This window comes from Otolemur garnettii, unplaced genomic scaffold (assembly GCF_000181295.1).
Source record: "Otolemur garnettii isolate 467f Iridium unplaced genomic scaffold, OtoGar3 scaffold00007, whole genome shotgun sequence".
In the NCBI taxonomy this organism is placed as follows: domain Eukaryota; kingdom Metazoa; phylum Chordata; class Mammalia; order Primates; family Galagidae; genus Otolemur; species Otolemur garnettii.
The window spans coordinates 26,415,200-26,429,511 of record NW_003852402.1 but is presented as its reverse complement, the minus strand read 5'-3'; the positions used below and the strand labels follow the sequence as shown (position 1 = coordinate 26,429,511).

The window sequence follows — 14,312 nt, the reverse complement described above, 5'->3', positions numbered from 1 at the left end:
AAAAAAAAAAAAAAAAGTGGCAGTCTCCACAGAATTGCATAGCATTCCACTTCTTATTAATCTGATTTATTACTAGATCACCAATCTATGTTCTATTATGACATGGTGGCCTTGCCTCAGAGCAAGCTTCGCATTGCGTTGAACAGAAGTGGGCAGAAACATTCATCATATGCTCTAATTCTTCCTCAGATGAATAGGAAGAAAATTGCTTTTACCCATTTTGTCTTAAGGTTTAGTAAAATGTGGAATATACTTAGGCACAAAAGCACGTGTGGCCTGCTTGTCTTCTTCAGTTGCTAGTAAGTAGAAGTTGGTTCTACTCACAAGCCAAACAACACAAGTGCCATAAAAAGTTGTTGAACAGGAGTTCTGGGATAAATAGGAAGTGAAGGCTAAAGCTCTCACTGGGCTTTGGTGTGTAGTAGGAAAGGTTTCACAGAGATGTCGCTTGAAAAATGAGCGGCTTCCTGAGGGAAGAACGCAGTTTAAGTAGAGGAAGCCACATGTACCAATCTGAGTTTGTAGTATGGATTTGAATGGAAAGCACCATGACCCTGCAATTGGTCCGTTACAAGGCTGGGTATGAGTGAGAGAGAGGACTGTGCAGAAGGGGGTGCCTAGAAAGAACTGCACCCCTGATCCATGTGAAAAGAACGGGAAAGGTGGGACTGTTAAGTAAGAAGGGAAAAGAACCTGTTTATTAATGAGTTCACACAGAAAAGTCTGTTTTCATTGGAAGTTTGTCCTAAATTGTTAGGAAGTCTAACTTTTGATCAGTCATTCCCACTTCTTACAAAATAGATGACAATCTGATCAACAGGAAGTTACATGTGGAATAAATTAAACTATGGTTTATAGCAAACCACAGATTATGAATGTTGGTATAGTCAAAAAAACTTACAAAAGCAGGAAGAAAGTGACTTGATACGGGGGCACTGTGTTTAGATTTCAAAATTGAAATACCCAGAACATATCCTTTCTATAAATTTTGTAATAAAAAGGAAAACATTTTTTACATTTCAATTTTTAATCTTTTTTAATAGGCTGGAGTTAAAGGAAAATTAGGCAGACTCCTGGGCATATTTGAGGTGAGTTACAAAACTAATCTTCAGTTTGCTAATAGTAGAATTAATTATTTCTTCCTAACTAGCCAAATCTGGCAGCAGCCTGAAATCTAGACATTCATCTAAGAATTAGGCAAGTCAGTATAAAGATTAGGAAAAGAGGTAAGTATAGAAGCCACTTAACTTTTTCATATGCCATCAGTTTTATACAGCATTATAATGGTAGTAATTCTGTTTGACGGTACCATGAAGCTGACACCAAAGGATTTCTCTTAGTTTGTGTATATTGTTTAGATATAGACTCTGTAGTATACTCCCTTCATAGGGACTTAGGTCTCTTGCGGATTCTGCTTGGAAATGTATCCAGTGCCTTCAGTGCACACCATTAGATAATACATACAACGCCTTTAAAGGCGTATGAAGGACTGTATGAAGACACAAAACTCCGGTACATGGAGTAGATGTTAGAAGAATAGAATTATCTGTCATATATATAATTCCGTATTGCTGCGGGCAGAATGGAATTTTCAGGGAGTGAATTGCAAGTGATAGGCAATCTGTGGAAAGCAAGGAGAAAGGCTGGCTTCTGAGACCCAAACTGGTCTGAAAAATATCTCCATCCAAGAGCGAGACAGACCTAGTGGTATGGTATACTAGAGAAATGGTTCCTTTCTTTTTCTCAAGATACTATTTAAGGGCTACCTAAGTCTTTCTGTAGAACCATAACATTTTATTTTTTAGTCTTTAAGAATTCAGAAAAGAACCCCAGTTGTACAGCACTTGGCAGAATTGACAACTCCCAGCAGAATATAATAATTAAAAGTCCTTAGGTTCTGTTTAAACTTTTCCAGTTGTAGCACTTTACCAGTTAGATAGCACCATCTCGTGGTTAAAGTGAAAAACACAGTGACCAAAAATTGTGGTGCAAACACATTCTGTGAGCACGCTGTGAAAGGGTTTTTGAAGAAAACATCTTATGACCTTAAGAAAGCATACATAATATGGGAAGGTATCAGTATTAAGTGCTTTACGAGCACTATTTAACAGAAAATATCAGTGTAGCTTTTGGAAATATCAAGGAAAATTAAAATATCCCATGCATTTATTTTACCCTAGTGAATTTTAAGTGAACTTGAACATAGTATAATAAATATACATGTATGTTCTTAAGATATAAAAGTATAAATTGATTTTACATTAGAGGCAGGAGAGTGGGGGAAGAGATGAGAGAGAGAGAAGGGAAAATGGGGGAGAGAGGAGAAGGCTTGGCATCCCAAAGAGAGAAAGGACAAACGCCTCCATAATAAACACATTGGTTTACAGCCATAGAAACAACTTGATTCTTTAATGAAAAAGTAATGTTTGAATGACAGATGCCTCTATTTGTTGCTGTTTGAATGCATGGATTATCCAGGTTATTTGTGATAGAAAAAAAATACAGCAATTTTCTAAAATCTAACCACAGCAAACAGGGATAAATTTAATTAGGATGAAGGTGGCCCTATTATGCTAAGACAGTTAGGTTTAATTTTTATAGGGACACAGCATGGTGCTAATTTTAATATGGATAAATACTGGAGTTTGAGCATATAGTACTAAAATAATACTACAGACATGCACTTAGCGCAGTATTCTCCTCAATCCTACCTGTATGTAGTTCATTAGGAGCTTTTAAGATATCAACACTTTTGGGGAGGCCTCATCCCAAACTCATTGAAACTGTCTCTTTTAAAAATTCCTTCATCCCGGCTCAGCGCCTGTAGCTCAGCAACTAACACGCCAGCCACATACACTGGAGCTGGCTGGTTCGAATCTAGCCTGTGCCAACTATAACCAAAAAATAGCCAGGCTTTGTGGCAGGCGCCTGTAGTGCCAGGTATTTGAGAGGCTGAGGCAAGAGAATTGCTTAAGCCCAAGAGTTGGAGGTTGCTGTGCGCTAACACCACGAACTCTACTGAGGCCAACGTAGTGAGACTCTGCCTCAAAAAAATAAATAAAATTTCCTTCATCCTGAGTAATCTAATAGATGTCCAACGTTGAGGGGGCCCAGACTAGGTTAGCAGGGCTGTGCTTTGTGCAAATCTTGATAAACCTGTAAGACGAGTGTTCTAAAGGAACTCAGTTTTGAAGGAAACAGTTTTCATAGCATTAAAAGGTGGTTAGGATTAGCCCCAGGGAATAGGACCTAGCATAAAAACTATAGGAATCCAGTTCTTTTAATATAGATTACATCCAAATCTTAAGGTTATATGAAAATAATGTCAAATATACAGAAATCAAAGTGAAAAGTTTTAGTATTGGGAATTAATTTCACCATTGGTGGTGATGAAGGTCCAATTTCAGTCTTCTATCTTTTAAACCTTTTGCTTGCATAAATGCCCCTGTGATGGACTACACTAGAGTATACTCACCTGTGCTAATCAGCAATGTGCCAGAACTGATTATTTTTCCCTTGAAAATGTGTCCATGGCTAGCTCTTGTAGATTAAAATGCATTTCTTTCTATATTCAAGCAGAACCAAGACCGAAAGCACAGAACATATGTTTATGTTCTTACAGTCACTGAAATATTAGAAGATTGGGAAGATTCTGTTAATATTGGTAAGTTTGTCCTTTTGCTATCTGAATTCTTTTAATTCAGGTACTACATTCTTGTATCCCATTTCATCTTAAATTATTTTTGGTCGTTTTTCATCTAGAGAAGGGAAAATAAATATGTATCTCCACATTGGAATTATCTTAAAATTCTTCCCCAGCATAATTGTTTTATAAGACCTTTGCAGGGGGGAGTGATGGGATATTAGCGGGGTATGGCTTACTTTATAAAATTGACTTTGTGCTAACCAGTGTCATACTTTTCTCTAGGAAGGAAGAGAGAGTGGTTCAAAGTAGAAGATGCAATCAAAGTTCTCCAGTGTCATAAACCTGTACACGCAGAGTATCTGGAAAAGCTAAAGCTGGGTTGTTCCCCAACCAATGGGAATTCCATGGTCCCTTCTCTTCCAGATAATAACGCCTTGTTTGTAACTGCTGCACAGACCTCTGGGTTGCCATCTAGTATAAGATAGAAAGAATTGGGAAGACCTCTCCCTCCATGGGCATTGTCATGAGGGGAGGCTTCTTTGTATTCTTTGGTGAACATCTGAATGATGCTTGCAAACTGTCTGAATTTGCCATGCAGGGTTTTCAAACAATTTGCATGTTTTTCAGATGCTTTCAAATCTTCTTAAAAAAAAAAAAAGTAGTGTAAAATATTTTAATAAGCCAAAGCCATGTGGAATTTTTTTTAGATGCCTTAACTGTGCCCCACTCCCCATGTTATTTTGGTTTTTTTTTCCACAGCATTTTGTGAGTTTTTTGTCCATTTAACATCAGTATGGTTTATTTTGTTGCATCAAATTATTTTAGGGTATGTTTTCCCCCCAAATTTTCTCATTCACAGCATTAACATACTCAATAAATCCTTCTGTGGTGGGAATTAATGAAAAATTTTCTTGATATTAAAGGAATCAGATGTCCATCCCCAAAATTGATTTATAGGATCACAATTTTAATTTATCAATTGCAGATTAGGGCTCTTTCTGTATGAACCGATAACTATTTTGACAAAGGATTTAATTTGCTTTTTTCAGGGATTCATTAACTCGTTTGTCTGAATTTTCACAAGTAGTGTTCTGTCACTAGCTACTTGACAATGGCTACTGCCCTTATAACTCAATAGAGTTGGTAAATTTGGGGAAAATATTAGTAAGATGCATGTAGTAAAATACACTTTACCATGAAAATTATATTCACAGAATTTGATTGAGCTTGCTAAGTTGCTGGGTCCCATTAACTATAATCTCTCAACACAGAATAACTCAGAACTATATTTCCCTCAATATAATTGCTCTTACAACGTATTTGCAGTTTTTTAAATCTAGTGTGACACCTCTTCAGTTACACTTTTATATTTACCAGTAACCACAGGAGTAGAATCTAACCTTAAATGCCAGTCTGTCATGACTGCCACACAGTTGGGTAAAATGGCCTTCTTGCTGTTCAGCTGTCACAGACTTGAGATTGTTAGGGCACCTTCAATTGTCTTATCTCTCTTAGGTTGTCAGTAGGTACTATTTATCATATAACTAATTTGGGGGCATTGGAACATAACCTGATCTAGGAATTACTTTGTCTTATACCTGTCTTTATACTCACTTAAAAATCAAGAATCCCATCGAAAACACATAGGTACCTTGTCTGAAATTTCTGCACTTCCCCGTCCAGGTCAGAGTGAAGTGGGAGGAAAAACCCTTGACTAAGAGGTGAAGTGGGGGAGAGTGAAGGATCATTTTTTTATGCAGCCTTTAGCTTTTTGTAAATAATTATCACTAGTGACTATAAAGTAAAAAATAAGTATAATTAAAACATTTGTTCTACCAATTGTTAATCTTTCAAAATAAAATTGCTGCTAAAAATACAGTGCTGTTACACTTAAGGAAAATTGGTGCCATTTTGAAAATGAAATCTTGTGCCATAAATGCAGCTGAGCTAAATAAAAATCGTTCCCAAATTAATGCTGTCCAAGGAATGAGTAAATAGAAAAACTTTTAACCAATGACATTTCATTCTAAATTATGTAGTGTGATCAAACATAATCATCCAGAATTTTTATATTTTTCTTGTACAGAGATTATATATTCTGGGTGTTTTCTAAAAAGGAAATATTTCCAGTCCCATAAATTGACACTTTCTATATTTAATGGACTAAGATTTTTCTGTCAGTAATCTCTGAAATTTCTTTAAATTATATGTTTAACCCAGCAGAGAAACTGGATTGTTTTGTATATAAGATTGCTTCCACCTGCAATGCTGTCGCAAGTACTGGGGGGAGGGATTATCTTGTACATGATATTCTTAGAGGTAATAATGCATGAACTTATTTTATAAAATCTTGAACTATGTATTTGACATGTAAAATATGTACAGTATTAATGTCAACCATCTCTTAAAAGTTAGCCTATAAATGTTGTATAATTTTCTTTGGTCAGGATTTGGACTGAGTAAGTGCCACTGGGTCAGGTTTTCATTCAGTCCCATTTAGCAAACAAACTAGTCTATGCAACTAGCAAAAATTTGTATAATGCCAACAGAAAACAGTTTTTACACTTTACACTATTCTTCTGGAACCCAGTCTAGCAAAATTAGGAGAGGCCCTAAAGAGATTCCTATAAAGAGACAAAGCCAATATTATCAGGCTAAATATTTGAATGTACTAAAGATAACAAATAGCGTCTACTATCTCAACCCTCCAAAGTTTGCAGAGTGTTGGGACTGTCCATGTGTGATTTTTTTTCTTTTTTCTTTTTTTTTTTTTTGGTGAGGTAGTTCAATAAAATTGGGCAGCTAAATCTTTCAGTTCCATGTGCCTCCTAAATAAAAGAAAATAAGCAGTTATTGTGAGTTGACTTGCAGACAAAGTAGAAATTGTCTTGCATGGTTTTTCTTGTAAGCAGATGACATTTTCCAACCAGGCACATGACAGCCAATTTTGTCAATAACACAATTGTATAAAGCAGCAGAACCTAAGGAGAAAAATGATTGTTGTACACACTGAATTGCTTTGCATGGTCTCATTTGAGATAATTGGTGTAAGAATCTTAACTTTTTTTATATTTGGAAATATCAAATAAAAAATGAAATAAATGATCTTGGTGGGTTTTTTAAGAGATTTGCAAATAATCAGCTTTCTGAAAGTAAGATACGTGCTTTTGACTCGCAAATGTGTATTTACAGCAGATATTCAGGGGAGCGTTACACCTTTCAGTGCATTGCTTCCTCAACCATGGGCCATCTGTACTGTATTCACATTCAACCTCATTGCATTCATCTTCATTGAAAACCTTTCTGGCTGTCCGAAGTAATAACTTTACTGCGCCATCATTGACAGTCATACACACTGTCTCTTTTTTTTGACCTTGTCACCCTCGGTAGAGTACTTTGGCATCACAGCTCACAGCAGCCTCCAACTCCTGGGCTTAGGCGATAATCTTGCCTCAGATTCCCGAGTAGTTGGGACTACAGGCACCCACAATGCCTGGCTATTTTTTGTTACAGTTTGGCTGGGTCAGGTTTTAACCCACTACTGAAGGTGTTCTTGGAGCCTCTGATCGGAGACGCAGGGAGAAGAAACTGCAGACGGGATGATAGATTTGAAGGGAGGTCGGGACTTGCTCTGGTCTGCGACCCGGCCTAACTTTACTGATTATCTTATATACTTTCCAACATTCAGTAAGAATTTAACACAGATACAAAGAAGTGAAGTAACATTAGGAAGTTACCATTAAGATTATAATTCAGTGTGAAGGCTGAGGAACACATATACAATTGATTTTGTTTAGAGTAAAATTATAAAGCAGACTGTCTGTTCTTGTTGGCCCAAACCGAAACTAGAGATTACAATGTAATGAAGGAAGAAGACAGAGAACAGAACCCAACGCTGGAGGACAGGCATTCATGTCCCCAGCTGCGACCCCGGGCTGATTCTCCAGAATTTCTAAAGAGGTCATCTGCATTTTTCTGCATATCTATAGGCAGGTGCAGAAGCTCGATCTTTGAAGAAATGGGGGAGCACATTGAAGCAAACTGCCCTGTCTGAGCATGGGGTGCTTATCTCTACACACTACCCTCGGTATCTGGGGCTGGCACCCTACACATTGTCTCATACACTTCACTTACGATCTTTACTTAGTGGAATTCCTGGGTTTAAAGGAACTGCCTGCCACTAAGATGGTGGGTACTCTCCTGATGGGAACTTTACATCTTGTTGCCAGTCTAATGGTGTATGTAGCATGCGATTGTCTTGTTTACTGTTCTCCCCTCCCTAATGAGGTTGTGTTAGAATTATTTTAATAACTGACAGCTCTTGACTTCTATAATCCCTTTGTTCTGTTATGTTGCAGATATACTATCACTTTAATTATTGCAGCTGTTTTAAAGGATAACCATGTAGGCACACAAGCACCATTACTTTTCCCAAAATAATTCTCCATCCAAGACCAACTTTGGTTTGAGACAAGTCTTACTTTGTTGCCCCAGGGCAGAGTGCCATAGTGTCATAGCTCACAGTAACCTCAAACTCTTTGGACTCAAGCAATCCTCTTGCATCGCCTCCCAAGCAGCTTGGGGACTATAGATGCCTGCCACAATGCCCAGCTAATATTTCTAGTTATTTGTTTTGTTTTTTAGTAGAGACAGGGTCTCACTCTTGCTCAGGCTGGTCTACAACTTAAAGATCCTCCCTCCCACCTCGCCCTCTCAAAGAGTGTTAGGATTGCAGGTGTAAACCATCATGCCCAGCCCAAGACCACAATCCCCAGCTAATTTTTCTGTTTTTTTAGTAGAGACCGGGTCTTGCTCTTCCTCAGGCTGGTCTAGAACTCAAGGATCCTTCAACTTCGGCCTCTCAAGAGTGTTAGGATTGTGGGTGTGAATCACCGTGCCTGGCCCAAGACCAACTTGATAATCTTTATGTAAAAGTCCCATTCAAATACCATTTCATCTTTGATTAGGAATTGAGTTGGAAGAAAAAAGCTTTTCTAATGTTGTCTTCATGTTGGAGTATAAAAATTCTCTGGTCTCTTTAGGCAGAATTTTATAGACAAAGTCACACAGGACTAAACACAAGTTTATTAAAGTATTATAATTTTTAATGAATTGGTTGTAGCTACAATATTGCCATGTGGTCATTCTGTCTCAAATGTTGTTTCTCAGTTCACAGATTCTTATACACTTAACATCAGCTGCACAGTAAACCATCTTCCTTATACCTGGTGGTGGTAACAGCACAGATCTAAGTTTCTGCCCTTAAGAGCTTATATTCTAGTGGGGGAAAGAGAAGTGATTCACTTGGGTTGTTTTTACATCTTTAAGTACCATTTTTTTATATAGACTTACATACACAATCTTCAAAAGCAATAAAATTTCTTTTAAAAATAACATCCTTTACCAAATACTCAGCAATGTTTTATTTGGAACGGTCAGGTTTAAAGTAATATCCTTGGTGGTACTGTCTTTCCCCCTGTTTTTGATTAATAACCTTCCTGACTGGTGCTACTGGCTAAACTCTAACCAAAAGAAGAGGGGGTGCCAATACCTCCCTTAGAAAAACACAGCAAAGCTCTAAACACCCAAAGGTTCTAGGTCTTTTTTGTCAGGAACTAATCTTTAACTCCTCTGCTTTGAACAAATTGTCATCCCTAAAGTTCTTCATTTTGTGACATCTGACAACACTTCCCAACATGTGGACTACCACCTTGTCCATTCACATTTCTTGGTGCAAATCAAACAACAATATCAGTCATTAATAAAAGTATGGCAATTTTTCCTGATTTTTCCATGATTACTCATTCATTACTTAAGTTAGTGAAATAGTTTAAGTCACATTTATTTGGCCATCAATGAGCTGACCGAGTAATTATACTAGGAATTCCACTTACCTATAGAAATATGGACAAAAGTTCATGTACAAATATAAGACACTAGAAAGGAAGCCATGGAGGTAAAAATGCCCACCAGCAAAAAAGGGTAATGGTTAACTTCTAATATAGTCATATAATAGAATATTTAGAGTCACTAAAAGCCTTCTGGAGATCAACTAAGCATGTATAAACCTTTCCCCCTTCTGGAAATCTAGTCAAATGCTTGGACAAGTTACACAACCAAAACAGATAATGTGTCGTAGACTTTATGAAACTGGCATCAATTTTATGTACAAATGGGACTAAGTTATGACTTTGAAAAAGAACACTGTACACAGCATTACCTATTTTGTGCACATATCAAAGTCACTTTTTAAAGGAGTTAGTGCAAATAGATTTTCTCTAAAAGACTTAGTGTTTTGAGAAATTGTCAATGTGTTCAACCTTGATGTGAACAAATTTGGGCTTGACATATTCTCAAGGGGGAAAGGAAAATTACCACAAATCTTTTACTCCTTATCTGACAGTAATGTGTTAATTTTGAAAGGGTGGGGAGAGGACATACATATATTTGGTCCTGACAAGAACAGTAATTTCTGCCAGAGAAAGAGGTGAGGAAAAACAGCCTACAGGCCCAACCCCACTCACGAGCTTAGAATGTTTTTACATTTTAGGTGGTTTTAAAATTACCTAATAAGTGAAAATTAACAGAGCACAGTGTGCCCATTTGTTTATAAATTGTTTATGGATGTCTTCTCACTACAATACAGAAGTGAGCACTTGAAATAGACATATAGCTCACAAAGCCTAAAATATGTTTGAAAAGGAAAAAAACAAATTGCAAGAATTTGGCCCTTCTCCCTTGGTTACTCTTAGTCCCACTGCTTCCTGCTAAAACTTAAGGAAAACAGCACCCAATTCAAAATCCAGTGCAACCAACCTATCATATCTAAGCTGCCTTTGCCAGGTCTCAGTAAGTTCTGAACAGTCTACTCTGGAACTTAATCCAGAAGACTTTGTAAATTTACTGGATAATAATGAAACTCAAGAACTATTGAGATTCACTAATCAAGATGAAGGAACTATTTAAAAAGTAATGTGGTAGGTGAGAGAGAATAGATGAGTCTGTTAAAAAGTGGGGGAGGGACATGCTAGTCTAGAGGTAGGCACATGAGGTCAATCTTTTTAAATACATTGTCCCTTGGGCATTGCCTGTGGCTCAGTGGGTAAGGCACTGGCCCCACATACCAAGGATGGTGGGTTCAAATCAAGCCCCACCCAAACTGCAACAATAGCTCCGTGTTGTGGCAGGCACCTGTAGTCCCAGCTACTCCGGAGGCTGAGGCAAGCAAGAGAATCGCCTAAGCCCAGGAGTCAGAGGTTGCTGTGAGCTGTGACGCCACAGCACTCTACTGAGGGTGATAAAGTGAGACTGTCTCTTAAAAAAAAAAAATACATTGTCCCATAAATACAAATGATTGGCAGAAGAAAAATGCTAAAGTTCCTTTGTGAGCACCATAAAATGTACTCTTACAGTGATGTGCTACAAGAAACAATATGCTGCTGCTGCAATCCATCAGAAAGAAAATTAGATGTCAATCCAGTACGGCCTGGCTTAGTGTCCATGCGCCATACCAGCCACACCAACAGGTACCAATGAAATGAGATCAGCTCAAGGTGGGCAAAGTTGAAGTTGGGGGGAGGGTACTATATTGAGCTCCACACTTAAAACAGGAACACTTTTTAGTCCAACTCCCAGTCTGGCTGCCACTGGCAACTTGCCCAATGAGGGTATCTAAAAGAGCAAAGCCACCTCTTGGAAAAATCCAATTCCCTCAATAAAATAGAAAACAGTGCAGGGGTGAGTCTATCAATACGGAAATACTCTCAAATTATTATGCAACATACTTTGCTTTTTTGTTTAAAATATAAACCCTCGGTGGCACCCATAGCTCAGTGGTTAGGGCGCCAGCCACATACACCAAGGCTGGTCTGGGTCAGCTAAAACAATGACAACTGCAACAAAAAAATAGCTAGGCATTGTGGCGGACCTCTCTAGTCCCAGCTACTTGGGAGGCTGAGGCAGGAGAATTGCTTAAGTACAAGAGTTCAAGATTGCTGTGAGCTGTGATGCCACAGCTGTCTACTGATGGTGACTCTGTCTCCCAAAAAAAAAAAAATGGGGGTGGCGCCTATGGCTCAGTGGGTAGGGTGCAGGCCCCATATACCAAAGGTAGTGGGTTCAAATCCAGCCCCGGAAGAGCTGCAACAAAAAAAAAGCCAGGCATTGTGGCGGGTGCCTGTAGTCCCAGCTACTTGGGAGGCTGAGGCAAGAGAATTGCCTAAACCCAGGAGTTAGAGTTGAACAGTTGCTGTGAGCTGTGACGCCACAGCATAAGTGAGACTGTTTCTACCCAAAACAAAACAAAAAAACCCTCATGAGTCCTGAAGATAGGTAGCATGCTAAATAGCTAAATGTTGCCTCCAACTCAAAAGTATACATTTCCAGCAAAATACATTTTTCTCAGATTGATGAATTAGGTGCCCTATTACCATGGTCTTAACATTTTATCTTTATTTTTTGGCCAACTTTTCTAGATAAGTTCATATCTTTAAACTTTTGCTACAACAAAAACTAATGTGAATAGAGTAGCCAAAAGATTTCTAAACCATTAAATAGAAAAATAAAGCTAATTCCTATTGTTCCAGTGCATTAGTTGTACTTCATTAACTGTGTTTATAAACAGTTTTCCTCACCCACTCCTTAAAACAAGGCTGAACCACTGGCTTTTACATACCGAGATTGTTTGTATTCTGAGATTGTGTGTGTGTTTACAATCACACTCTGGACCTAGGGTTTAAGTTCTACAAACAGTTAGTCCTTCATATCTGCTACAAACAGTTAGTCCTTCATATCTGTAGGTTCTCCATCTGTGGATTCAACTAACCATGACAGAAAATAATTCCAGGGGAAAAAACCTAAACATCTCTTTTGGGGGGGCAGGGTTGTCACAAGTCCCTAAACAATACAACATTAACAATTATTTACACAGCATTCACATTCTATTGGGTATTATATGCAATCTAGATATGCTTTTAATTATACAGGAAGACGTGTACAGGCTATATGCAAATATTATACTATTTCATGTCAGAGACTTGAGCATCTGCAGTTTGATATCGAAGGGAGGTCCTGGAACTTGTCCTCCTGGAGAACAAGAGATGACTGTACTTCAGATCTAAGACCTTATTAGGTAGGCTCTGAGAAGACTAAGGGTAATTTTGTGATTTGAGGAAGCAAATAACAGACTATAACAAAACAAAGTAAACAGAAAAGATAAAGCTCATGTCAACACCTAAGGATTTCAGAAAAGCCCTCAAATGGGCAGTCAAAATTCAAGCCACTGATCAACATGCTCTGATCTTTTTCTTCTCTCCCAGTGCTTTCCACATGCTGCTGTTCCCTGTCTGGAGGTGTTCATGTGCCTTGAATCCAGAGCTACCTCTGCCAAGTACTTTCTTGTGTGCCCTCTCCATCAGACTATGAAGTCCCCAAGAGAAAGCCCATGCCATTCACTCACCTAATCATCCCCAACAAGTAGTAGGGCAGACTTTTATTTGAAAAATAAATTGTCTCTTTAGCTGAAGGGCTACAAAGCCAAAGGTTTACAAGGGCATGTGGGCTGCGGGGGGGGGGGGGATTATTACCAACAGGCAAGTAACTGCGTAAATGGAAAATGACATGGCTCTTCTTAGGGGAGCTGTTACTGAGCTCCTCCCACACACAAAGGTGGGTCAGGTCTATTCTTGCCAGATCCTCAGACCATTCAAAAGTTATCTGAATTACGGATTTTCATGCGAATCTCCCAATTTTTAAAAATACTGGCATCAAATTCAAATGGTTTACCCAGCCACGCTGTATGAGCCAAGGAAAAACAGCCCTACAGGCCAAATGAAGCTGCCAGTTTTCAACCTCTGCCTTAAGTCCTAAGAAAACTCAGTCAACACACTGGCTCTTATATCGTCCCACTGGTTGAGAAAGCATGTCTCATCAAAACACTGGAGACCCTTATCCATAATTCCTTTGCAGGAATTATGGTGACGTGAAATTAGGAATTCACTGCACAATGGCTTATTCCATTTCTACACTTTTTTTTTTTTTGAGACAGCATCTCACTTTGTTGCCCTTGGTAGAGTACTGTAGCATTACAGCTCACAGCAACCTCCAGCTCTTAAGGTAATTCTCTTGCCTCAGCTTCCTGAGTAGCTGGGACTACAGGCATCCACCACAACACCCAGCTATTTTTTGATTGTAGTTGTCATTGTTGTTTGGCAGGCCTGGGCTGGATTTGAACCCGCCAACTCCAGTGTATGTGGCTGGCGCCTTAGTCGCTTGAGCTACAGGTGCTGAGCCCATTTCTATACTTCTAAAACTCACAACTCAGTAGGTAACAATTAGACATTTTTGTATTACGATAGATTTTAATCTGGAATTTTATAGTTTGTAAATCACTATGTGATTCTAGCTATAATCAAAGCATCGCTACTTGCAGTACACAGGCTTAAAGTCTTACGCAGTTCATTCATTTTTTTAGAGTGAGATTCAGTTTCCTTATCTTGGGCCCTTTAAACAGCTCAGGAATTGTTATAAATTAAAATTGTTGTTATTTAGTTTTAAATTTTACAATATTAGGGTTATTAAAAATTTTCCCCTGAATTAAACTAACATTTATTACCAAGCAAGGCATTTATTTGGAAGGATACCAGTTACCAGTCATCAAAAGCTTTTG

General features: G+C 38.3%; 1 protein-coding gene across 2 annotated transcripts in view; it reads left to right on the top strand.

Annotated features, from left to right (window-relative positions):
* NUDT4 (nudix hydrolase 4) overlaps nucleotides 1–6,751 on the top strand; it is a 23,469-nt gene extending 16,718 nt beyond the window's left edge. Inside the window, exons 3-5 of one of the 2 annotated variants that reach the window (XM_012801209.2) lie at nucleotides 1,044–1,088; nucleotides 3,580–3,664; nucleotides 3,929–6,751. In XM_012801209.2, coding sequence (XP_012656663.1) covers nucleotides 1,044–1,088; nucleotides 3,580–3,664; nucleotides 3,929–4,131 — 333 coding nt within the window. In that variant the 3' untranslated portion in view covers nucleotides 4,132–6,751. Of the gene's footprint in view, nucleotides 1–1,043; nucleotides 1,089–3,576; nucleotides 3,665–3,928 lie in introns of both variants that reach the window. The other variant, XM_003783354.3, reaches the window with a different exon arrangement.
* Nucleotides 6,752–14,312: the final 7,561 nt, after the last annotated feature.